This window comes from Salvelinus sp. IW2-2015, linkage group LG3, assembly GCF_002910315.2.
Source record: "Salvelinus sp. IW2-2015 linkage group LG3, ASM291031v2, whole genome shotgun sequence".
Lineage (NCBI taxonomy): Eukaryota > Metazoa > Chordata > Actinopteri > Salmoniformes > Salmonidae > Salvelinus > Salvelinus sp. IW2-2015.
The window spans coordinates 31,083,301-31,110,939 of NC_036840.1; the positions used below are offsets into that span (position 1 = coordinate 31,083,301).

The 27,639-nt window shown below is 43.0% G+C and overlaps 1 protein-coding gene across 4 annotated transcripts in view; it reads left to right on the forward strand.

The window, feature by feature from the left end:
- Window positions 1–7,074: 7,074 nt before the first annotated feature.
- The window catches only part of LOC111954522 (rap1 GTPase-GDP dissociation stimulator 1), a 43,331-nt gene continuing 22,766 nt past the window's right edge, over window positions 7,075–27,639 (forward strand). Inside the window, exons 1-8 of one of the 4 annotated variants that reach the window (XM_023974317.2) lie at window positions 7,075–7,337; window positions 7,457–7,541; window positions 13,512–13,622; window positions 15,907–16,029; window positions 17,781–17,906; window positions 20,949–21,095; window positions 25,498–25,626; window positions 26,053–26,178. In XM_023974317.2, coding sequence (XP_023830085.1) covers window positions 7,538–7,541; window positions 13,512–13,622; window positions 15,907–16,029; window positions 17,781–17,906; window positions 20,949–21,095; window positions 25,498–25,626; window positions 26,053–26,178 — 766 coding nt within the window. In that variant the 5' untranslated portion in view covers window positions 7,075–7,337; window positions 7,457–7,537. The remainder of the gene's footprint in view (window positions 7,338–7,456; window positions 7,542–13,511; window positions 13,623–15,906; window positions 16,030–17,780; window positions 17,907–20,948; window positions 21,096–25,497; window positions 25,627–26,052; window positions 26,179–27,639) is intronic. The other 3 variants (XM_023974332.2, XM_023974326.2, XM_023974341.2) reach the window with 3 other exon arrangements.

The window sequence follows — 27,639 nt, forward strand, 5'->3', positions numbered from 1 at the left end:
TATTTTAGCATGTACAGTTGAAGTCAAAGTTTTCATACACTTAGGTTGGAGTCATTAAAACTCGTTTTTCAACCACTCCACAAATTTCTTGTTGACTAACTATAGTTTTGGCAAGTCGGTTAGGACATCTACTTTGTGCATGACACAATACATTTTTCCAACAATTGTTTACAGACAGATTATTTCCCTTATAATTCACTGTGTCACAATTCCAGTGGTTCAGAAGTTTACATACACTAAGTTGACTGTGCCTTTAACCAGCATGGAAAATGCCAGAAAATGATGTCATGGCTTTAGAAGCTTGTGGTCGGCTAATTGACATCATTTGAGTCAATTGGAGGTGTACCTGTGGATGTATTTCAAGGCCTACCTTCAAGCTCAGTGCCTCTTTGCTTGACATCATGGGAAAATCAAGACCTCAGGAAAATAAAAATTGTAGACCTCCAGAAGTCTGGTTCATCCTTGGGAGCAATTTCCAAACGCTGAAAGGTACCACTTTCATCTGTACAAACAATAGTACGCAAGTATAAACACCATGGGACCACGCAGCCGTCATACCAAGCAGGAATGAGAGGCATTCTGTCTCCTAGAGATGACCATACTTTGGTGCGAAAAGTGCAAATCAATCCCAGAACAACAGCAAAGGATCTTGTAAAGATGCTGGAGGAAACGGGAACAAAAGTATCTATATCCACAGTAAAACGAGTCCTATATCGACATAACCTGAAAGGCCGCTCAGCAAGGAAGAAGCAACTGCTCCAAAACCACCATAAAAAAGCCAGACTACGGTTTGCAACTGCACATGGGGACAAAGATTGTACTTTTTGGAGACATTTAATTTGGTCTGATGAAACAAAAATGGAACTCTTTGGCCATAATGACCATCGTTATGTTTGGAGGAAAAAGGGGGACGCTTGCAAGCCGAAGAACACCATCCCAATCGTGAAGCACGGGGGTGGCAGCATCATGTTGTGGGGGTGCTTTGCTGCAGGAGGGACTGGTGCACTTCACAAAATAGATGGCATCATGAGGAAGGGAAATTATGTGGATATATTGAAGCAACATCTCAAGACATCATTCAGGAAGTTAAGGCTTGGTCGCAAATGGGTCTTCCAAATGGACAATGACCACAAGCATACTTCCAAAGTTGTGGCAAAATGGCTTAAGGACAACAAAGTTAAGGTATTGGAGTGGCCATCGCAAAGCCCTGACCTCAATCCTATAGAACATTTGTGGGCAGAACTGAAAAAGCGTGTGTGAGCAAGGAAAGTGGTGATCCTAACTGACCTAAGACAGGGAATTTTTACTATGATTAAATGTCAGGAATTGTGAAACTGAGTTTAAATGTATTTGGCTAAGGTGTATGTAAACTATCGACTTCAACTGTACATCTTGGTGAGGCAAACAAAACGGAAATGTGGGGATGCATGTCACTACACAACACGGCACTAAACAATACATTAATTTCACTATAACTGTGACAAACGGAGCCCACAAACTGTTAGGGCCTACATAAAGCTGTCCCACAGCAGTCCCAACACCTTACTTACCACTGCTACACCTGGCTATCAGCAGAGCCTTGTCTGGCAGCGAAACAGTTCATTCAGCCTCATTTACTGCCTTTAAAAAAAACATGGCTGACTCTCTTAAACAAATGTGGTTTCTACTGACAATTGAGATTTACAAACTATGGCATAAGAGGACGACAAACGGATAAGAGGCAATCCGTCATTTAGATTAAGACATTAATGAGCGAGCTAGGACGGACGTAGCCATAAGTATTTGTTCAACACTTTTGAAATATACAGCGACAGAATTCAGAACATGAGCCGCTCTTAGTGTTCTCCCTGTATACCAAGTCAGAACCGTAGGCTAAATAACGGGGGCATATAAGCAGACAATGATATCTCTTACAATATTCGATGATTACATTTCTCTAAAACAGGTTAGTCTACATGTGCACCACCAAGTCAGAACAGTAGGTGAAATTAAGAGGGGAAAATAGACCAAATTATTAGGGGTAGGCACATGGGCTACTAACAGTTTACTACACAACACACACTTAATATTACTTTCTTAGCTACAGTATGCATATTACATGATTTATGCAGCAACATACAATACATTTTTTTGCTCCCCTTGTTGTGCTGTGCTCACTTGAACAGGAAGGTGGCGCAGCTGTCCTTCACAGGGTAATTTTGACATCAGTCTGGCATTCTCTGAATTTATGGTGCTTTCAAGACAACTGGGAACTTGAAAAAAAAAAGTTTGAATCATGACGGCTGTGATCTATTTATTTCATATATTTTTAATCTCAATTTCCATCTACGGACTGAACATACTCTCCTGCAACCCGCCTCACCCAATGTGGTACGCATCTGCTAATTTTGACACTTTAGAACCGGAACCCCCATCAGAAGCTAGCCAGCTACTAGCTAGTAGTCAGTTAGCCAATGCTAGCGGTCATCACCATTAACTCGGACATCAGCCAGCCTCAGCCCGGTCAATTCCTGCCAGTCTGCACAGCGCGATATCAACCCAGAGCATATCGGACTGCTTTTTCTCTACCACATCTCCGGATTCCAACAGCAAACTCTGAACCTTTACACCGGATCATCGCAGCTAGCTAGCTGCTATCCGAGTGGCTACTCCTGGCCAACGACTCTGTCCCGAAGCAAGCACCAGTTAGCCTGGAGCTAGGCCCATCTCCCGGCTAGCCGAAGAGGTCCATCAGCCAATTCTTGGGCTACAATACCTATTTTGCCAATTTGGCCTGGATCTTTTTACTGCCAACACGGAGCCCCGCCGATCCATCACGGCTGGTCTGCCGACGTAACCGTCCAAGGGGGTTTTCAACAGGTTCTTCCGTTGCGATGTCCCCCGGAGGCCCGCCTGCTAGCCCCTGCCCTCTAGCTGTCTGAATCGCCGTGTCTCCAGCTCGCCTAGCTACTCACTGGACCCTATGATCATTCAGCTACACATGCCTCTCCCTTATGTCAATATGCCTTGTCTATTGCTGTTTTGGTTAGTGATTGTCTTATTTCACTGTACAGCCTCCAGCCCTGCTCAATATGCCTTAGCTAGCCCTTTTGTTCCACGTCCCACACATCTGGCTTAAATGGTGCCTCTGGAGAAAACCTCTCTCATCATCACTCAATGCCTAGGTTTACCTCCACTGTATTCAAATCCAACCATACCCTTGTCTGTACATTATACCTTGAATCTATTCTTCCACGCCCAGAAATCTGCTCCTTTTACTCTCTGTTCCGAACGCACTAGACGACCAGCTCTTATAGACTTTAGCCGTACCCTTATCCTTCTCCTCCTCTGTTCCTCTGGTTATGTAGAGGTTAACCCAGGCCCTGCAGCCCCTAGCTCCACTCCCATTCCCCAGGTGCTCTCATTTGTTGACTTCTGTAACCGTAAAAGCCTTGGTTTCATGCATGTTAACATCAGAAGCCTCCTCCCTAAGTTTGTTTTATTCACTGCTTTGTCACACTCCGCCTACCCAGATGTCCTAGCCGTGTCTGAATCCTGGCTTAGGAAGGTCACCCCAAAAAAATCCAGAAATGTCCATCCCTAACTATAAAATTTTCCAACAAGATAGAACTGCCAAAGGGGGTGGAGTTAGCCTGCAGAGTTCTGTCTTACTATCCAGGTCTGTGCCCAAAGAATTAGAGCTTCTACTTTTAAAAATCCACCTTTCCAGAAACAAGTCTCTCACCGTTGCCGCTTGTTATAGACCCCCTTCAGCCCCCAGCTGTGCCCTGGACACCATATGTGAATTGATTGCCCTCCATATATCTTGAGTTCGTACTGTTAGGTAACCTAAACTGGGACATGCTTAACACCCCGGCCGTCCGACAATCTAAGCTAGATGCCCTCAATCTCACACAAATGATCAAGGAACCTACCAGGTACAACCCTAAATCTGTAACCATGGGCACCCTCTTAGATATCATCCTGACCAACTTGCCCTCTAAATACACCTTTGCTGTCTTCAACCAGGATCTCAGCGATCATTGCCTGCGTGTGTAATGGGTCTGCCCCTCACCACCCCTCATCACTGTCAAACGCTCCCTAAAACACATCAGCGAGCAGGCCTTTCTAATCGACCTGGCCCGGGTATCCTGGAAGGATATTGACCTCATCCCGTCAGTAGAGGATGCCTGGTTGCTCTTTAAAAGTGCTTTCCTCCCTAACTTGAATAACCATGCCCCATTCAAAAAATGCAGAACTAAGAACAGATATAGCCCTTGGTTCACCCCAGACTTGACTACCCTTGACCAGCACAAAAACATTCTGTGGCGTTCTGCATTAGCATCGAATAGCCCTCGCGATATGGAACTTTTCAGGGAAGTCAGGAACCAACATACTCTGTCAGTTAGGAAAGCAAAGGCTAGCTTTTTCAAACAGAAATTTTCATCCTGTAGCACTAATTCCAAAGAGTTTTGGGACACTAAAGTCCATGGAGAATAAGAGCACCTCCTCCCAGCTGCCCCATGCACTGAGGATAGGAAACACTGTCACCACTGATAAATCTACGATAATAGATAATTCCAATAAGCATTTCTCTACGGCTGGCCATGCTTTCCACCTGGCTACCCCTACACCTGTCTCTTATACACATCTAGATGTGTATAAGAGACAGCCCAAATCCAGACAGCTGATGTTCTGAAAGAGCTGCAAAATCTGGATCCCTACAAATCAGCTGGGCTAGACAATCTGGACCCTCTCTTTATAAAATTATCCGCCGCAATTGTTGCAAATCCTATTACTAGCCTATTCAACTTTTTCGTATCATCTGAGATCCCCAAAGATTGGAAAGCTACCGCGGTCATCCCCCCTCTTCAAAGGGGGAGACACTCTAGATCCAAACCGCTACAGACCTATATCTATGTTACCCTGCCTTTTCTAAGGTCTTCGAAAGACAAGTTAACAAACAGGTCACCGACCATTTCGAATCCCACAGTACCTTCTCCACTATGCAATCTGGTTTCCGAGCTGGTCATGGGTGCACCTCAGCCACGATCAAGGTCCTAAATGATATCATAACCGTCATCGATAAAAGACCGTACTGTGCAGCCGTCTTCATTGACCTGGCCAAGGAATTTCGACTCTGTCAATCACCACATTCTTATCGGCAGACTCAACAGCCTTGGTTTCTCAAATGACTGCCTCACCTGGTTCACCAACTACTTCTCTGACAAAGTTCAGTGTGTCAAATCGGAGGGCCTGTTGTCCGGACCTCTGGCATTCTCTATGGGGGTGCCACAGGGTTCAATTCTTGGGCCGACTCTTTTCTCTGTATATATCAATGTCGCTCTTGCTGCCGGTGATTTTCTGATCCACTTCTACGCAGACAACACCATTCTGTATACATCTTGCCCTTCTTTGGACACTGTGCTAACAAAGCTCCAGACGAGCTTCAATGCCATAACACTCCTTCCGAGGCCTCCAACTGCTTTTAAATGCAAGGAAAACTAAGTTCATGTTCTTCAACCGATTGCTGCCCGCACCCCCGCACCCTCCCGCCTGACTAGCATCACTACTCTGGGCGGTTCTGACTTACAATATGTGGACAACTACAAATACCTAGGTGTCTGGTTAGACTGTAAACTCTCCTTCCAGACTCGCTTTAAGCATCTCCAATCCAAAATGTAATCTAGAATCGGCTTCCTGTTTCGCAACAAAGCATCCTTCACTCATGCTGCCAAACATACCCTCGTAAAACTGACTGTCCTACCGATCCTTGACTTCTGCGACGTCATTTACAAAATAACCTCCAGCACTCTACTCAACAAATTGGATGCAGTTTTTCACAGTGCCATCCGTTTTGTCACCAAAGCCCCATGTACTACCCACCACTGCGACCTGTATGCTCTCGTTGGCTGGCCCTCACTACATATTCGTCACCAAACCCACTGGCTCCAGGTCATCTATAAGTCTTTGCTAGGTAAAGCCCCGCCTTATCTCAGCTCACTGGTCACCATAGCAACACCCACCCGTAGCATGCGCTCCAGCAGGTATATTTCACTGATCATCCCCCCAAATCACTGAAGCTGGAGTCTTATCTCCCTCTAACTTTAAGCATCAGCTGTCAGAGCAGCTTTCCTATCACTGTACCTGTACACAGCCAATCTGTAAATAGCACACCAAACTACCTCATCCCCATATTGTTACTTATCTTCTTGCTCTTTTGCACCCCAGTATCTCTACTTGCACATCATCTGCACATCTCACTCCAGTGTTAATGCTAAATTGTAATTATTTCACCTATATGGCCTATTTATTGCCTTACCTCTCAACTCTTCTACATTTGCACACACTGTACATACATTTTTCTATTGTGTTATTGACTGTACATTTGTTTATATGTAACTCTGTTTTGTAGCACTGCTTGGCTTTACCTTGGCCAGGTCGCAGTTGTAAATGACAACTTGTTCTCAACTGGCCTACCTGGTTAAATACAGGAGAAATACAATGTGAAAAAAATAGAGGCCTGAGTTCCAGACTTTGACCATTCAAAGCGTATTTTCAGAGTCGGGGTTACTTTGAGTTCCCAGGTGTCTGTAACTCACTGAAGTCAGATTTCCCAGTTCTGAGTAAAAACATTTTTTGAGTGTGGCAGAAATGGCCAATGTAGAATTTTTATAATTTTAAGCTTGGAAAAGAGACCCTTAAACCGAGAATTGGGACCACACACGCACTCCACTGAATAGCAGGCTAGTGATTGCTTTGCAATGCTTGCAGTTAGCCACTCATTTTTCAATTTGCGATTTCCAATTTGTTGTGTAATGTTAATTTGCAATGGCCTGTGATACTAGTTCAATGAAAATAGTGCCTTAGTCTTCCAGTAAAGTAGCTAGCAGACCAAACCATGTAGCTACAATTCTGTTTGTATGACTTAATTGCTATGAATAGTGATGTCACTTGAAAATTTGACATTTTTAATAACACTTTAGGGCGTGGCACGAGCAAACGACACAGACTTTGGCCAATGAAAACGAGTTATGTGCAGGCCAAGAGCCAATCAACCGCCAGCAATAGGCTGCGATTCACTGTGCGTGGAATCTGTAGCTGCTGCATGTGCAAGCGAGCGAGTAGTAGGAAGTGCGTGTCTAGCAGAGTGGAAGCAAACTCTGTGGTTGAAGTAGCGAATATTGGCGTCGATGTGGATTAATATTACTAGCGGATAAATTACTCAACCATACCATAGTTGTGAGGTGGGGGTTGTACTATAGGCTACGCTTCAAGCTTTCCCGGTGGCATCTGGGAGGGAGAGTGCTGTGGCTTACTGTTTTTTGCCGGGGACGACACGGCGTGGGTTAGCTAAGGTGGGCCTTGCCTGGGTATATGATTGACCAGCTAGCTAGATAGCATCTTCAAATAATATAAAATCAAGTGTTGTTAACCAACACTAGCTAACAACTTGCACGTTTTTCGCTGTGAATAGCAGTTTGACAGCCTCCTGGGCGCATCCTGATCCGAAACTGCTTGGCGTATCGCTCACACTAGCTAACGTTACAGTAGCTAAATGGGTGAGTAATCAACATCTGCTTCATAACGTCATTTAACGTAAATATAAATTAGACAGACGTCGACATAGTAGCCCACAAATGCCAGGGTAGGGTATCGTAATTAGCCAAGCTAACGTTAACTAGCAGAAACATTTCCTTTGGGAGCATCAAACTAGAAGACCGCACTCGGTGGCTCTAGCGTTGGATTCAAAGGAGTAACGTTAGGTGGGGTGAACATAGAGAAAACGGGCAGCTAGCGGTTCACATGCCCATCGTAGCCTATACTTGTCAGACGGAGAATCGCATTATGTAACACGGGCATTGCTAGACAGAACCTGCATTTGACAGCCATAAGCTGTAATTTTTGGGGACGAGCTGCGTTTGTTTCAGTTTGAGCCTCCTTGTAACGTGTGGATTTTTTTGCATTGATTCCTCAACTATAGATTATTTAGTTAACCACATGCATAGCATACATGTTATGACAGCCATACTACTTGTTTACTAACATAGTGTACTAAACTGTCTGAAGCGCAGAGATGTTTATCATCCATCTCACACTGTTACGCAATAGGCCGGCGCACACACACACACGCCGTTTTGTATTACTGTCCTTCTGGGGACCAAAGAATTGATTCCCATCCTAAATCCTATTTTTCCTAACCGTAATTGTAACCCTAAACCTAACTCCTATGCCTAAAATATAAATGTTCCTTATATGGACCTGCAAAATGTCCCCACTTGTCTGAATTGTTCATGTTTTACTATCCTTGTGAGGACTTCTGGTACCAACAGGATAGTTAAACAAAAACAGAGACAGACTGACAAATCAAAATGTTCATGGCCAATTAGTAATTGTGTGCTTGACATTTAGTAAGAAATGCGCTGACTGAGGATGCTATCTCTTAGTGTAATGTACTTACTCCCATTTTAACCAGAATAAATGATTTCAAGTGACTTGCATTGGACCGTTGAGGATGTACTGTACTCTTGTCACATCAGGGTTTTTGACTATTCCAGAATTCTAGGGTATATGTTGAGCCTCCATTGCTGTACAAGGTACAATCATACGATACTAGCCTTCAGAAAATGTTGCGTGATTCAGCAGAAAGGAGGTCCGATGGACCCATCCATCCACACTCACAAAACACAGTATCTCTATAGGACCGTGGTGCTCCAGCAAAGCAGAAACACATTTAGGTCATTGCATTTATCACGGTCGTTCCACCAAATTAGTACCTTTTTAGCATCCCTTTTGATAGTTTAAGTAAAAATTGTGCACCAATATTGAATTTTAAAAGCTGTTATATTGAAGTGGCCTTTACCATAGACCACATGGAACATTCAATCTGAGTGGCCAAAATTCTGCATTTTGGCATGTCCTTCTGTGCGCCCTCTGTGACTTCTAGGAAGATTTTACCATTGTAAAACTCTCGTTGATTTCAGTCATTTCTGAAGATTGTTATTGATTTAGTGATTAATTTTATCGCACAACGTCTGTCCTTCATTTGAAGTTCAACCCTGTTATGTGAACTGAACTCATTTTAGTATGGTGAAACTACTACTTCATTTTTCTTTTTCAAAAGAATCATTGAACATGTAATAGTCAAGTCATAGTATAAAACTCAGATCTGGTATTACACTTTTTGGCAATTTTCTGGTGGAAAACTGAGCAGGTCGATCATAACGTCAACCCTGTAACCCGTAGATAGACAGGCAATTAAAAACTAAACAAAAATACTGGCACTTCTCTACTTACCCACAGTTAGATTAACTTGTGGATACCATTTCTATGTCTCTGCTTCCAGTTTGAAGAGGTAGTTTGGCAACTGGAAGTCTACAGGTACAGTAGCGTGCGCTAACTTCCTTCATACCGCGTGCAGAAATATAAACATCCATAGTATCCACGTTTTTAAAACTACTTAAAAAAAAAAAAAAAATGTTTTATCAGACTCTGGATGAGTAGAAACACAGCTTCATTGCCAGTCTCGCAGTATCCCTTTTAGCATTTTTTTGTTTTGTTGTGAAGTTTGCATTCAATTGCACCTTCCTGTTGCACACAGCAAGCTTCCATTCCCCCTGTCACAAGAGGGGTTAAGGCTAATTTACTGGCCCATTGCAGTCGTTTTGTCTCAATCTCAAATTATTTCTGGGTAACAATTAAGTACCTAACTGATTGTTTTCAATTAAAATGGTCAAAATAAACAGCTTTTTGGCAAAGAGCAATTTCTCAGGCAATAATTTAGCTAGGACTGTCTGGGAGTGGTCTGAGTTGGGAGGGGAAAACTGAAAATGAGCTGTTATTGACAGATTTTTAGAACTAACTAATTAATCAGCTGGTGACCAGGCATGCTAAACCTCCATCCCACAAACAGGTTTACATTTCAGACAGTCTTTTCAAGTAGCTCTTACACTAAAAGGGGCGTCATCGTCACAATTTCAGTATTATCCCAACCACATAGTGTGGAAATGTGTATATAAAACACTGGAAAATGTATGTTTTTGACTGCACTTTTAAGATAACCTCCAACCCTGTTAGTCAACCTTGTTTCTTTATTTGGCACGTAATAGGTACAGTTGAAGTCGGAAGTTTACATACACCTTGGCCAAATACATTTGAACTCAGTTTTTCACAATTCCTGACATTTAATCCTAGTAAAAATTCCCTGTCTTAGGTCAGTTAGGATCACCACTTTATTTTAAGAATGTGAAATGTCAGAATAATAGTAGAGTGATTTTATTTATTTAATCACATTCCCAGTGGGTCAGAAGTTTACATACACTACTTGGTAGCATTGCCTTTAAATTGTTTAACTTGGATCAAATGTTTCGGGTAGCCTTCCACAAGCTTCCCACAATAAGTTGGGTGAATTTTGGCCCATTCCGCCTGACAGAGCTGGTGTCAGGTTTGTAGGCCTCCTTGCTCGCACATGCTTTTTCAGTTCTGCCCACAAATTTACTATAGGATTGAGGTCAGGGCTTTGTGATGGCCACTCCAATACCTTGACTTTGTTGTCCTTAAGCCATTTTGCCACAACTTTGGAAGTATGCTTGGGTCATTGTCCATTTGGAAGACCCATTTGCGACCAAGCTTTAACTTCCTGACTGACATAACATAATTATGACTCACATAATTTCCCTTCCTCATGATGCCATCTATTTTGTAACGTGCACCAGTTCCTCCTGCAGCAAAACACCCCCAAAACATGATGCTGCCACCCCCGTGCTTCATGGTTGGGATGGTGTTCTTCGGCTTGCAAGCCTCTCCCTTTTTCCTCCAAATATAACAATGGTAATTATGGCCAAACAGTTCTATTTTTGTTTCATCAGACCAGAGGACATTTCTCCAAAAAGTGCAATCTTTATCCCCATGTGCAGTTGCAAACCGTAGTCTGGCTTTTTAATGGCGGTTTTGGAGCAGTGGCTTCTTCCTTGCTGAGCGGCCTTTCAGATTATGTCGATATAGGACTCGTTTTACTGTGGATATAGATACTTTTGTTCCTGTTTCCTCCAGCATCTTTACAAGGTCCTTTGCTGTTGTTCTGGGATTGATTTGCACTTTTCGCACCAAAGTACGTTCATCTCTAGGAGACAGAATGCCTCTCCTTCCTGAGCGGTATGACGGCTGCGTGGTCCCATGGTGTTTATACTTGCGTACTATTGTTTGTACAGATGAACGTGGTACCTTCAGGCGTTTTGGAAATTGCTCCCAAGGATGAACCTGACTTGTGGAGGTCTACATTGAAATTTTTTTCTGAGGTCTTGGCTGATTTTCTTTTGATTTTCCCATGATGTCAAGCAAAGAGGCACTGAGCTTGAAGGTAGGCCTTGAAATACATCCACAGGTACACCTCCAATTGACTCAAATTATGTCAATTAGCCGATCACAAGCTTCTAACACCATGACATCATTTTCTGGAATTTCCCAAGTTGTTTGAAGGCACAGTCAACTTAGTGTATGTAAACTTCTGACCCACTGGAATTGTGAAACAGTGAGTTAAAAGTGAAATAATCTGTCTAAGCAATTGTTGGAACAATGACTTGTCATGCACAAAGTAGATGTCCTAACCGACTTGTCAAAACTATAGTTTGTTAACAAGAAATTTGTGGAGTGGTTGAAAAACAAGTTTTAATGACTTACTATAGTCACTTTTAAAAATGTTAACCTCCTGAGATGGGAAAACATGTTTTTTTTTATTAAGTTGAACATGCGCTCTTTATAACAATGTTGGATGAGGTTACACGACCAAAAAGATACTCATTTAGTTGAAGGACCCATTAATCCTTTTGATTTAAGTAGATGAGTAGAATTGTCAGTAGGCTATCTTGACTCCTTGGAACAGAAAGCTAGGCTTGACTGGCCCTGTCATGTCTTTATGCAAACATTGTCTGTGTGTTTTATGACGTGTTATGAGAACTTGACTCGGGCCTCATTGGCTATAAGGCGGGACCCTGACAGATACCATCATCTGAAAGGCAAGAAAAATCCATTATAGAATTGAGGCCAGCCTGGAAAAATAAAGTCTCGTTTGACTGGTTTTAAAATGTCATACGATTTAATCCTAATCCTCACTGCACACAGGAGAACACCTGCGGGATGGGGAACGTCAGGGTCTTTGCTTTCTGTCTCTGTGTGTCACCGCACCTCCTCTTGGCCCCGTGCAGCCCAGAATCCAATTAGCTGAGCACTGTAACAGCTCCAGACACCAAAATCTCTAAATTATTAGTTGGCCCAGCATACCAGGTGTACTGTCTAGACACAGAGAATGTCCATTACGATAAGGACCCATCACAAAGTACTGGCGGATTCCAACATGACTTGAACTCATATTCATATTTTATTGACATGTTGGTGTTTACCCAGTGAGTATGTTGACGCAGTCGTAATGGTTTGATACCCGCTGCCTAGAGCTGGGACAATAAACCAAACATTTTATGCACCGGCCACTTATCGTGGACATTTTACTTATATCGTTCATTATGATAAATAACCTATAGGACTCTACTAGAGAAATGTGAAGTTTGAAATAAAATACGTTTGCTAATATGGGTGTTTATGAACTTAATGTTCAATTTAGCATTATGAAAATATATATTTTCTTTTAATGCAAAACAGATTTTTGTCCATATTGCCCAGCTCTACCGCTGCTACGTGTCAGCTGTGCCCGAGGTTGTGGAGCTCCTCAGGGATGAGTTCTACATCCGCTCATGTCCTGATTATACTGGGGCTCACCACTGTGTGACCCCTGGACTGTCTATCATAGTGTTTTGTCTAGAGCTACCATTTGAGAGGGAGAATGAGGAAGGGAAGTGAGGATGCGGCACAGGGCTGTGTGCATTCTTATTTAGTCTGAGGAGCCAAAAGGCTTAGACAGTCAGGGGAAATCTTAAATTACAAAAATGATGCATGTTTTCAGGACAATTTGTCATGTCATGGGTCTCCCTTGATTTTGTAATACTGTTTGAGTCACTCCGATAGCGTAAGAACAAATCATAAGCCATGGCAACATTTTTTAGAATTGAAGGAAATTGGCTTTAAAATGGCAAAATTGTCTCCGCGGCCAAGTTATATATATTTTTTTACGATTGTCAATTGCCAACTGTGCCCAATACCACAACCTTGCCACGCCTCCCATCTAAGCCCCATTTTGACAAAGAAACAATCCTGCTGTCTGTCTGCCTTGCTGTGTAATAACGTTACTAAAACAGGGATTATAGACTACTTGTTTTGAGACCCATTTTTATTCAGAATTCACAAAATGGATGGGGGATTTAGTGTCGCCTACATGTCTTCTCGTATACCGTTTTACTGTGTGATATGATTTGTGGTTGCTCTATACTGTATGGCCCAAGGTAGTTGTGGTGAAATCTAACATCCAGCCCTAGTGTGTGATTTAAAAACATTGAATAACATAGGCTACCTTAGACCGAGGAGTAAATTGACAGGTTAGGACGAGTGCTCATTCACCTTTGCCCTTTTCCCTCCTCTCCCAGCAGATAACCTGAGCGAAGCGTTGAAGAAGCTGAAGCTAGCCTCAGCAGACAGCGCCACAGACAATGTGGAGAGCTGCCTGGACTGCTTGCTCAAAGCACTGGCCCACAACAGTAAGTTTGACCCACACTCCTCAGAGTAAGTGAAATACACAGTACAGGATGGAGGAAAAATGGAGAGCCTAGTTAAAGACTAATTGGAGAACAAAAAAACATCCTAGTCACCAGGCTCACATTTGTTTTCGTACAAGGCCTAAGTAAGAATATCTCAGTCAGTGTTGTTCACAAACTTGTCTGTCCTCCTTAGTTTGGGAAACACAACCAATATGGCTGAAACGCAAACAATACAATATTATCACGTTACCGATACGGTATGTATCGCGATTCTCACGATTCTATAAGTATTACGATTCGATTCTGCGATTTTATTGCGATTCGATGTTCCAAACATATTGATCACCATGTCTGCTGCAGAGGGGAAATGGAGAGGTATGAGAACAAGTTTTGATCAGTCGTGGAAATAAAAGTGTTGAAAACGTTCTCTCTCTTTAAAAACAAGATGGAGAACAAGCTATGAAGGAAAATACTAGAGTTTTGGTGCAAGTATAGCCAACTAGCGCAAAAAATATTGCAGTATTGTCATAACGATAAAAAAATATTGTCAGAAGTCAAATCCCGATATGTAACTATAATTAGCCCCTCCCCACCATCACTAATAACCATCTGCATGATCTGGCTCGGCCTATCAAGTATCTTGTTTTTGGAGCATTGTAATGGCCTAACTTCTGTGCTTTTAAATTCATCGAGTTGTTGGCTTTCCGCATCCTCTACTGTCTTTTTAGCTTTGTGCTCTGGTGTAGCTAGGTTTAATGTTCTACTGCACTTAGAAGCACAACCCCCCCCCCCCACCCCCTCCTAGTCTCTTTTGGCACTGACAAGTGATGAGCGTACAATAGTCTGTTTGGGTGAGGAGATGGCCAAGAAAACCAAAAGGCACACACTTTTGCCGATGCTACCTTTAGCCTAATAGTAAAAATCCAAGTGACGGTAATAATCATTTCATTGGTTAACCCTGCAGGTCTAAGGACTTAGATCGCAACATCTACTAAGCTAACATATGGAATTGTTTTAAGATGGTCATAAAATGTACTGTTTAAGCTAGATATTTTATCTTTTTAAATTAAACATTGAATTTGACCTTTACTGCAATAACCCATAGAAACTGATTGAATTACACATTTGTATATGACAAAACACAGTCAAAATGTATTGTAATGAATATGGTTTTGAAGTGCCCGTCATTTATCTGAGAGATAAGAAAACTCAGGCATTTTTAGACCTGTTTGGTTACTTCACTTGTGGCACTTTTACCCCCTATGCACGTGGTGCTATTTTTACAGCCTGGTACCAGGTTACCTTCAGACGACTCCCCTTAAGCTTGTGTGCGTCGTAGAGAAAATTAACTGACATTTGTGTGTGTGAGAGTCTCCCCTTTGTAGCTCAAACGGTTCTGGTTTTAAAGACAATTTCCTTGTCTGGAGCCTCTTGTGTAGAAAAACACAGCTTTTAGAAGCCTCATGTCATGGAATAGGCACACACGTTATAATGGCGGAAAGAGGGGATTGAGCTGCAGCGACTACAAGAAGCGGTAACTTGCATAAACACACAGGGAGCTTTTCAACATGTGATGCCTATGGGTGGCGGGTAGCCTAGGGGCGGCGGGTGGCCTAGGGGCGGCGGGTGGCCTAGGGGCGGCGGGTGGCCTAGGGGCGGCGGGTGGCCTAGGGGCGGCGGGTGGCCTAGGGGCGGCGGGTAGCCTAGGGGCGGCGGGTAGCCTAGGGGTTGGAGCGCTGGTCCAGTAACCGGAAGGTTGCTAGATGGAATCCCCGAGCTGCCAAGGAAAAAACTGTCGTTCTGCCCCTGAACAAGGGGCACTGTTCATAGGCTGTCATTGTAAATAAGAATTTGTTATTAACTGACTTGCCCAGTTAAATAAAGGTAAAATAAAAAATGGACTAAGAGGTTAATAATCATTTCAGGGCTGCACTGTCGTCCTGCTAGTAATTTGATTTATGAGACATTTTCTGGAGCTTGGTTTAGGATGATCATAAATAACCCCAAAAATGGAATGACCTGGATGGGAAGGGATTATCTGCCTCTCCTTGCCCAACTCACCTATTTTTCAATTAATCCTTCCTCGATTCCCTACCATCTTTCTACTGTCCTCTTTCTCAAAAAGCATTCGAAGGTCAGATGGGAGATACCTTGGATCTCCTCCAATATGGTTGAGAAAGGGCCAAGGGGATAGGATGCAAGGAATCAATGAAAGACAAATTGAGATAGAGCCCTTGTCTTTTTTTCCCAACTGTTCACCTCCTTTCTCCGCTCTTCCTCCTAGATGCTAATGCCAGTGAGAAGGTCCAGGAGATGGGCGTTCTCCCCCTGCTTCCCACCCTGCTGGCCCCACAGTCCTCCTGCACCCCCAAAGTAGCCAACATCATAGCCGAGGTGGCCAAAAATGGTGAGGCTCCCCCCGCTTGGTTTCTCCACACCTCATCTCATCCTCCCCAGGAAACATCATTCTCCTCACTTTTGGTTCCTCCGTCTTGTCAGTATACCATTTTTTCTTTTTTTTAAACAACGTTTTATTATATTCTCAGCTTTGTGTGTCTGTCATACAGTGGCGGTTTAGCATACATCTGTATTTGTTATTTAATTGTCATTATCTTAATTTTGTTAATTGAATGGGATTGTTATTCATCTAGTTGTGGGCTGATGGTGAAGATTATGGATGATTCTCTTACAGATGATCAATCTTAGACAGTCACTTATGGGTGATGATTCTATAGATGTTTGCTGTGTAGCCTAGATTGTGGTCTAGTCTCTGTGCTCATTTCTGTTTGTCCACGCCACTCCCCATAAGCAATTCTGCCTTTAGCCATTCCAACGGCAACAGATGGCTTCAGTCTTTCTAACAGAAGGCACCATAGGAGACCTGTCTGTTGGTGTTGCCATCCGTCTTGCTTTCCTAGACCGTAGTCGTTTTCACACAATGTCAGCACAGTGAATCATGCATTTACTTCCTGCCGTACTGTAGCTTGATCAAGGGAAAATGCACAGCAGTGTGTGGCTCATTTTGAGATTCAGGAACTCGTAAGATCTAGTTGAGGTTAGAACGAATCAATCAACCTAAGGCATTCATAACGCTCACAGAAGCACTTACTTAATAGACATGAAATAACATCTGCATAGTGCCCTATGTAAAGCTTTATACTAAGGTTGAGATTGGGCATTCAAATAAGTTGATGGCTTCTTGACTTCGCTCCAATTGTAGAGAAGTCACACATTTTCTTGGCCACATGTTGGACTCAAGCAGTCTTCCATTGGCAATGTGGCAGATTACAGTATGGAGGCCTCTCAACTTGCATACTGCAGTTACAGCAACAACTGGGCCATACTAAGTGCTTTTAGAGTAATTTATGAGTGGGTTTCAGGGAAGGCAGGTGCAGAGTTGAAAGGAAGTGACTTGAGAGTTGGGGGAAGACAAGTCTAACATAATGAATGGATCGCTGCCTGCTGATGTGCCAGCCTGAGACTTGGCACCAACCCGCTGGCATTTTATCTGTCAGAGGCCCCGGAATTGTCTATGCCCAGTCCACAGTGGAAGGCTTACTGTGTAAAAGATACTGGACTAAAATAACATTTTTTCTAGTGTTTAAGCACTTTTATTTAAAACCTAGTCAGTATTATGTGAAGGTTTTCTGTATTTGGCAGAACTTTAGGGCTGCCTTAAATGTGTTTCTGACAAAGATCCAGAGTTGTTTCATCCAGAGTTTATTTTTTATATGCCTTCATATAAAAATTGTCAAATGTGGATGCACTTAAGAAGCATCCAGTCTTCCGTTGACTAATCAATTGGAGTTTGCACACACAGTATATTTCTGAGCAGATTGGAGGTTATAGTGAAATCCATTTCAATTCCAGTCAAACCAGCAAATTAACTGAAAATCCTCCGAAAATAACTGGTCCACTTTTCAGTCAATTTCAACTTGATTTTAAATGTCATCTCCTTAATCGAGACGGAATGGACCATGAAGGTAGGAGTAGGGTGAAGTTTCCCCTAGACACTGATCATGGATCATTTTTAAAATTTCCCCCGCTAATGGTTAAGATTAAGATTGGGGATGGGGAAGTTTATCCCAGGTCTGTACTGTTGGGAAACTTCACCCTGGAGCCTAATTGCTAATCCTGACTGCTTCCTCTCCCCTCCAGAGTTCATGCGGAGCCCCTGTGTGGAGGCAGGCCTCATCCCTCCCCTGGTGCAGCTGCTCCACTCCAAGGACCAGGAGGTGCTGCTGCAGACGGGCCGCGCCCTGGGCAACATCTGCTATGACAGCCGTAAGTTCATCCTGCTATAGGTCTCCCTCTCATAGGCTTCTCATACCCATTCCTATAGGTTTCCTTTAAACATTTGTCATAGGCCAGTTGGAAAAGGACCCGGAATCGGTGTGTCTGGGTTCCGCCATAATTATTATAATTTATGGGAAGGGGAGGTCAACTTTATAAGGAAGGGGACTGCATCTTGCCTAGGTGTAATTATAGGGGAAGTACTGAATCGACTTTTCCTTTCAACTGGCCCTCCTCTCTTCCCTCCTCTCCCCTCCCAGAGGTGCTGAGTTGCATCATGCCGGGGAAACTGGTGTCAGGATTCTAAACCGGCTGTTAGCGTTATCTGCTCTTTTTGATGACATTGGTCTGCTGAAAATCTGTTTAGTCTTAGTTCATCATAATATAATGCGATATAACCTTGTTTCTCATCTGAATATATTGGAGGTGGGGAATAGTCTGGCCGGCTGTAAATTGGAATAGTCTGGCCGGCTGTAAATTGGAATAGTCTGGCCGGCTGTAAATTGGAATAGTCTGAGGTGACTACCAGTATGATATTGTCTGTGCTTCACCCCATTATCAATATGAAATCCATATGTCATCTGTGCACTGACTACTTACTGTAAGTCGCTCTGGATAAGGGCGTCTGCTAAATGACTAAAATGTCAAATGTACTATTGAGAATTTCTGTCCGTTTCAAGAGGTGACGGAGTGGCAGCCGTAGTCAGTCTAGCCCTGAGCTCCTGCCACATTTCTTTCCCCAGACAGACACCTCAGAGACCTATGTCTGTCACACAAAGGTAAAACTGCTTACAATTTCCCCTGATGCCTCTAGAATAAAAAAAAATGTAGGTGACTTAATCAAGAGTTGTCGTGAATACATTTGAGGAGAAAATGTAATTGTCGGGTTTTGCTGAGTGGTTAGTGGTCTGTCTGTGTTGGGTCGAGGCCTTAATGGCAGCTGTTGTTTCTGGGGCATTGTTTCTCCCAGACGTCTGTAGTTTGATAGAATCAGAAAGAGTTTGAGTGTGGGGGCAACTGATGAAGCCTTTTTTGGCATGGTGGCAGAAGTGTGTGCGTGTGTGTGTATATCAGTCAGAGCTGCAGCTGTTTTCAACTCTTAATAGGGGCACCACCTGAAGAAATCAGTTTAGAGGGAGTCTGTAGCTGTCTGGGTTCTGGCCCTTTCAAAATGTAATCAACCCAGCAACAACCCTACCACTTCAACTGCCAATTGCATTCATACAACTTCCAGACCTAGCAACAGAAAAACAGTGCCAGCATTTTGTCCATTGTCGATTTAACGCCATCCAGATTCAAGCCAGTTTGTTTAGTCCTTCTCCCTTGCTTTCTCTTTTTTGTTTCTTTCTCTTGCACTTTCTCCATCCCTCTCCTGCACTCTCTCTCTCTCTCTCTCTCTCTCTCTCTCTCCTCTAGTCTATGCGCTGCACACACATATACGCACGCACACTCTCACACACACACACTTGCGCTCACACTTTTTTTTTTCTCTGTCTTTCTCTCAACTCCATCTCTCTCCCCTCCTTTCTCTTCCTGTCCATGGTTTAGTGTTAAGGAAGTGGGCAGGCATCCAAACCAGGCTGAGGTTGGATGTGGGGGTCGTGGTTGCCTGTGGACTAGCAAGGTCGTGGTTGGCTGGTATCAGGAGACTAGAGGCGAACAAGTCTGCATGTCCAGGAACGGGATGACTGATCATTTAACACTTCCTCTGCCAGCAAGCCAGCTACGCTCCAGACACCCCATTCTGTCTGCCACCGCCATGCACACATAACACTGTATAATGTGTTGTGTTTCTGTGTTAAAACAGCTAGTACAGACAATGATATACTGACAAGGCCCATAACGCTTCCTCTGCTAGCTACACTCCAGACATCCCCATTTAGTCTGCCGTCGTCAAGAGCACAATGTGTGTCGGTATGTTCCTGTGTTCGCTAACGCAGCGCATATACAGATGTCTTGTTGACTTTTCGATGTCCAGCGTTGGCGTACTGTCACAGGATGTGGCTTGTAATTTTCACAAAGGGAAAATACTCTTCCATTCCTTAATTGGAGAATTAGTGTCTACTTTGACAAGGACATTATCCCCACCTCTGAGTTCGAAGAAAAGTCATGAATTCCTGGTCTGTAGTCTGTGGAAATTCAACCAGAATAGGATGCCTAACATTAGGAACTCCTTCCTAATATTGAGTTGCATCCCCTTTTGCCCTCAGAACAGCCTCAATTCGTCGGGGCGTGGACTCTAGGTGTCGAAAGCGTTCCACGTTTCTTGACACAAACCGGTGCGCCTGGCACGTAGTACCATACCCCGCGTTCAAAGGCACATAAATATTTAGTCTTGCCCATTCACCCTCTGAATGGCACACATACAAGCCTTGAGACATGGATTAAACATCTTTCTTTAACCTGTCTCCTCTTAATCTACACTGATTTTGAAGTGACTTTAACAAGTGGCATCAATAAGCGACTGTTGCTTTCACCTGGTCAGTTGATGTCATGGAAAGATGTTCTTAATGTTTTGTACACTCAGCGTATCTATCGTATAAGCAAATTCAAGGAAAATTTATAAGGCGCACTTTTTTTTTAACCTCAATGTCGATTTAAGACATCACATTGTTGTTTTTAGCTGTATAGATGTATTTTTAGATTTTTTTCAGTGCGTTTTGAATGCTTTCAGACTACGATTAATCGCAAAAGAAAGGAGTGCACTAAAATGACAAACTGGAGTTACATGATTAACTCTGACAGCCCTACTGGGGTGGGCATGACCAAAAACACACTGGAATTATGTCACGACTCCCAGTTCTGTATGAAGGGTATGCGCTTTGGTAATGCTAGTTCTTTTCATTTTATTTTTTGCTTCTCCTTGTTCTGATTAATCATTATTCTTTATGGTTATATTTAAATAGCATTTTTGTGATTTTGTATTTTCTTTTTTACTGCTTGCTTAACTTTCTATTGATTTATTTTCCAGGTTGCTTGTTGTGATTTGTGGTTTTTCTTTGTTGATGTCCCCCTGACCTCTTTGTTTTGCAGATGAGGGCAGGAGTGCAGTTGACCAGGCGGGAGGGGCTCAGATAGTAGCTGGACACATAAAGTCAATGTCCCAAAATACTGACCCGGACAATGGAAAGCTCTTGACTGTCTTTTGTGGCATGCTGATGAACTATAGCAATGAAAATGGTAATGACAAACTCCCCCCGGATAAACAAAATTAACCAATCTAAACAGAGTAAACTTTTTAAAGAATTAATCTAAGAGATAAAGTGAGATGTTTTATTGTCACATACACCAGATAGGTGCAGTGAAATGTGTTGTTTTACAGGGTCAGCCATAGTATTACGGCGCCTCTGGAGGAAATTAGTGTTAAGTGCCTTGCTCAAGGGCACGTCAACAGATTTTTCGGCTCGGGTATTCAAACCATCAACCTTTCAGTTGCTGGCCCAATGCTCTAACCGCTAGGCTACCTGCCGCCCTACTTTGGCAGTGTTGGTGACTGTACTAAATGTAATGTTGACACCTTTTATCCAGTCTTAAAGTGATAGTTTACTTAAAAATGAAAATTGTCTGATATTTTCAGACCTCAAATGTAATTAATGACGAGACGAGTCCACATCCCAGGCCATCTGTTGTGCTTGTTTATGTGGATCGCCATTAGCTTTTGCAGCTGCTATATGCCTCAAATCCAAACGGATTGTTAATTCCATATAGCTGGATCTACACAACTGGGACTTTTTAATAGATGGTGTAGGGGCATGGACTCATTAGCTGACTGTTTTTGAAGTCTAAAAATGTCTGACAAATTTAGATTTTAGCCAATGTTCAAGTTTATATTAGTCAGCCTTTACTCACCATGGTGACAGGAGGTGGTGATAAAGAGGATTGTTCAATATCTGTCCCCTGGAGAGTGGTCTGTCTGCTTCAAGTCCACTTCCATTGCTTTCTATTGTATCTTGCTTGAGGCCTTGGTAATTTTCCTCTTAAAGCAGTGACTGCTTGTCCTTGTAATTGGTGGTAGGTGGTGATGGTGTCCCTACAGCTTATACTGCAGCCATTTCTTCCCCTTTACACAGCACTCTCTTGTTTTCTAGTTAGATTGCCTATTCTCCCACAACCCTCCTTGCAAAGCCTATATGGTCTATCCAGGTGCAAGGTCCGGCGTAATCAATATGGATCACTTCTGTTGTCAACCTTCCAGCACCTGTTCCAGTTTAATTAGGCCGCGTTCCAAATGGGACCCTATTCCCAACGGGACCCTGTTCCCAACATAGTGGACTACTTTTGACCAGAGAATAGGTTGCCATTTTGGACTTGTGCATAGACTCATAAAATATGAATCTTTCATTCAAATGAACACATTGTTTAGAACCGTTTAACTGTGCTAGGTAATTAACTAGTCTTGTTGTGATGATGCAACAGTTTTGCCACTGGGGATTAGCCGTGACTCATTTTCTTTTGCAAGTCACTTTACTGCACAACTCTTAACACTGCTTTTTAAAGGTAGACTCTGCAATATGACATCATACACAGCAGGGGGGACTTCCTGCTTACAGACATCAACACCAAATCAAATCTACCAAAACAGCCACTATTGACTCTTCCCAATGTGCGTCCTCACTTGAAGCCTGCCCACATTGGGAAGAGACAATAGTCAAGTGTCAGTCTTGCCAGATTTGAAATTGGTTGAGGTCTGTAAGCAGGAAGTCACCCCACTGGGTATGATGTCATATTGCAGAGTCTACATGTAAAACATTTCAAGTAGCTGCTGTGGAACCCTCTTCAAATTGGACTATAGATAGTTGAGTTTTGGTCTTATTTGTTCCCCAGGAGTGTATTCACTAGTGACCTCATCACAGATTCTGTGCATAAACCGAAGAATAAGATTCTGCACGTAAACTGAAGAAACTGTTGCGCCGGTATAGAATGCGTAGAATAATGAGCAGCATTAGTTCTGGTGTTTGGACCCAGAGTTGTCATAGCTGATCAAATTACACAAGATTTTAGTTCTGGGTTAAGCGAGATTACTAGGAACCAAACGGAAGTAAATGGGCCGAAACGGAGTTGTAGCTGAATTTGTCCCATAAACTGTTTATTAATTGTTCTGATGCAAAACAATTTTGCAACGGTTTGCATGAATGAAAACACCCCAGGCTGGTTAGTGGTGTAGTGACAGGGATGCTCGGTGGGTGTTTTATGGCACTTTCATCTACGTTCTAACCCTGATGTTCCACGACGTACTGCTCCTCTTCGAATAATGTAAATTATTAATGAATGCGCCAAGTTCTGTTTTTCTCCTCCGTGGGCAAGATGCAGAATGTAATTTTCGGTCTATCGCTTCACCTGTACGATCCCTGACCAGTCCGAGGTCACTCGCCAACTCTTTTGTCCTCCCGTCGAAAATAGACTGAGGAATTTTAAAAGTGACCAAAAATGTGGCGTTCAGGGGAGGTACATGAAAGTCAGCGACAACTCAGGCTTTCTCTTGTTCTTTCCCCCAATCAAACATGGAGCTAAGATAATTTTCTTCGTTAACCTAATGATCTGCGATCAGATCATCAGACATTAAACAGTGCTGTGGTTACACAGAAATAGAATTACTAGAACGGACATCCCCATTCGAGGTAATGTTCCACGATGTGTGGAATTCTGTTTCCATGCGAGTTACTGTCCTCTGCTTGAAGCGGTGCTACTTCCGGTGACACTGACATTTAGCCTCAGCTGCCAAGCACCGTTATCACTGCACTAAATCAAACCATTTCACGGAGCTCAGCAAAGCCTGATTTGACTTGAGTTAAATCAGATTCAAATATCTCACACAGGCATGTTTTGACTCCATTAGTCAATTATGGTTGGTTGTGGCCTCCAATCTGTTGAGCTTTGAATAAGGCCATTTTCTTTTATTGCCGCTTCATGTAAAGGATGTTTGAGAAAACGAGACACTTCATGTAGCCTCTATACCAAAGTTGAGAAAATAATGTAAGTAAACGTAATTACAAATAGTGTGTAACATAACTGCCTAGTGCAATTACGTCCTGCTCAACACTGTTCATAGATGTAGTACCCAAATGAAGTTTTAATTATTTAGCAGGTTAGGTGTGAAATGTAGCCTAGAGTTGTTTCCAAGCCCTGTCATCGGCTATAATAAAACAAACGCTGTCTCAAATGTCACCACTCAAAAGGCTGAAAAAGTTGATGGTTGAAAATAATACATACAAATACCGCATGCTCTACACGTCCTCGGAACGGTGAAGAGGAGAGAAACCGCCTTCTCTACGCTGAGATACACTGAGATACGGAATCTAACACGTCAGAGTGATGGAGTTCGTCTGCTCTGCGCACCACAGCGAGGGCCTGGAGCATTTTTGCAATTACGCAATGCAAATTAGTTTGTGGCCGCCAGCGGATCATTCCCTTCAGCTGGCTGTTTGTAAACTCACCACAGCTAATATAACCTTCATTAACATTGATAGAAGCTCTGCACGTCCACTGGTTTTTACAGCGTCTGTGCAAATTGAAGAAATAGAAATCAATATTTTTGTATAAATGTAAATTTGGAATATGATAACTTTGACCCAAGTTGGCTTATGTTTCTGGAATTCGCTCTTCTCCAGTAGGCCTTCTGCTTCTGTCGAGGCCTATTGTGGATTATGGTTAGGATCTAATGTTTTGAGTGAATAACAGTTCTGGCGGATGACAATTGCTGGTGGTTGTTTTTAAAAAGTACCAGCAAAAAATGTCAGCTTGTATTTCAGAGAACCCTTATTAATTCACTAATATAACTATTTTTCAATTGGTTACCTCCTTTTAGCACTCACCCTCCTTCCTTCTAGCCTTTTATCGTCTCCCTCCGTCTCACTTTCCCATTCTTCTTTTCTTTAACTTTTCCTTTTTCTTCTTGTACCCTCTCTCTCCGCCCATTTTGTCAGTATTGGTAGTCTCTTATAGCCAACTTAATCAACTCTTTCTCTTATCTTTCCTCTCTAGGCTCTTCTAGCTGGTTTTCCAGAGCTCACTACAACCAGGGAAATACATCTGCACTCTGATATCCTGTATTTGAAAAAAATATATACTGTTTAGCTAGTCTACATTTAGCAAATGGTAGTTCAACTGTGCAAATTTGTTTCCTTGTTTGCATTAACTAATTTCCCTTTTTAGAAATTGCCTTTATGATCCTCTTGAGACTTGATTTTAAGACGTATGGCTTTATACCTTCCATTAGCTTTTCCACTTCTAATTATATTATTGACTAGTGTGGGTGTGTGTTTTTATGGCAGAGCGAAGCTGGCAGATAGACAGTTTTCATAGCCCAATAATGTATCTCTCTACGTTTTAGGGCTGAGACAATAGTGCCTTCATAAATTACACACACACACACACACACACACACACACACACACACACACACACACACACACACACACACACACACACACACACATCTGGGTGTTTCTGTGTAGTTAATTTGCCTAATTAGCAGAAACACTTCCCACCCTGATCTTTGTGGCCTTATTGTAATTCCACCTCCCAAACACTAGATGGCAGTGCTCTTACCTATCCTCTGATCTCCTCTGTGTGTCCTCTCCAGACTCCTTGCAGGCCCAGCTGATCAACATGGGGGTGATCCCCACCCTGGTGAAGCTGCTGGGGCTCCACTCAGACAACACAGCCCTTACAGAGATGTGCCTCATCGCTTTCGGAAACCTGGCTGAGCTCGGTGGGTAGTGGGACATCTTAGAGCTGATCAGAGAGGTCACTATGTATTTTGTGTATATACCAAAGAAAAGGTATTCTAAATTAATTCTACGGTACATTGAGTAGAATACTGCTGCCACCCCGCCATGCTGGACTTGGTTCAGCTTTTATACCATGCTGTCTGGGGCCTGGGCTTTGAGCATTAAAAAAGGGTCAACCCCAGATTTAAAGTTGAGCCGTGGACTCTCCTGTCATTCACATATTTTGTAAATCTGTGGACAGAACTGATTCCGGTGTGTGTCTTTAGCCTGGTGCCAAATCTTTGATCGTTATCATGCTGTACGCTCGGCATGAAAATGAATGAACACAGAGAAGAGTTGGCCTACGCACAAACCGACTGGACCAGTCATTTCATCTTGATTTAACTTTTTTTCTTCCGTCTCTGCAGAGTCCAGTAAGGAACAGTTTGCCTCCACGAACATCGCTGAGGAGCTGGTACGTCTGTTCCAGAAGCAGACAGAGCACGAGAAGAAGGAGATGATCTTTGAGGTCCTGGCTCCACTCGCTGAGAACGGTAATTCAATACAACTTTTTCTTTATCCCCACAGGGGCAAGTGAGGTTATAAATATTAAATATACACTATACATTACCTTCGGAAAGTATTCAGACCCCTTGACTTTTTCCACGTTTTGTTACATTACAGCCTTATTCTAAAATGATTAAATAAAAGACTATCATCAGCAAGCTACACACAATAACCAATAATGACAAAGCGAAAACAGGTTTTTGAATTTTTTGCAAATTTATAGCAAATATAAAAACATACCTTATTTACATAAGTATTCAGGCCCTTTGCTATGAGACTTGAAATTAAGCTCAGGTGCATCCTGTTTCCATTGATCATCCTTGAGATGTTTCTATAACTTGGAGTCCACCTGTGGTAAATTCAATTGATTGGACATGATTTGGAAAGGCACCCACCTGTCTATATAAGGTCCCATAGTTGACAGTGCCTGTCAGAGCAAAAACCAAGCCATGAGGTCGAAAGAATTGTCCGTAGAGCGCTGAGACAGGATTGTGTCGAGGCACAGATCTGGGGAAGGGTACCAAAACATTTCTGCAGTATTGAAGGTCCCCAAGAACACAGTGGCTCCATCATTCTTAAATGGAAGAAGTTGGAACCACCAAGACACTTCCTAGAGCTGGCCGCCTGGCCAAACTGAGCAATCGGGTGAGAAGGGCCTTGGTCAGGGAGGTTTCCAAGAACCTGGTGGTCACTCTGACAGAGCTCCATAGTTCCTCTGTGGAGATGGGAGAATCTTCCAGAAGGACAAGTGGCCAGACCGAAGCCGCTTCTCAGTAAAAGGCACATGACAGCCCGCTTCGAGTTTGCCAAAAGGCACCTAAAGCCTCTCAGACCATGAGAAACCAAGATTGAACTCTTTGGCCTGAATGCCAAGCTTCATGTTTGGAGGAAACCTGGCACCATCCGTACGGTGAAGCATGGTGGTGGCAGCATCATGCTGTGGGGGATGTTTTTCTATGGCGGGGACTGGGAGACTGGTCAGGATTGAGGCAAAGGTGAATGGAGAAAAGTACAGATCCTTGATGAAAACCTGCTCCAGAGGGCTCAGGACCTCAGACTAGGTTGACGGTTCACCTTCCAACTGGACAACGACCCTAAGCACACAGCCAAGACAACGCAAGAGTGGCTTCGGGACAAGTCTCAATGTCCTTAAGTGGCCCAGCCAGAGCCTGATCTTGAACCCAATCGAACATCTCTGGAGAGACCTGAAAATAGCTGTGCAGCGACGCTCCCCATCCAACCTGATAGAGCTTCAGAGGATCTGCAGAGAAGAATTGTAGAAACTCTCCAAATACAGGTGTACCAAGCTTGTAGCGTCATACCCAAGAAGACTCGAGGCTGTATCACTGCCAAAGGTACTTCAACAAAGTACTGAGTAAAGGGTCTGAATACTTATGTAAATGTGATAGCAGTTTTTTATATATACATTTGCACACAAAAAAACTTGT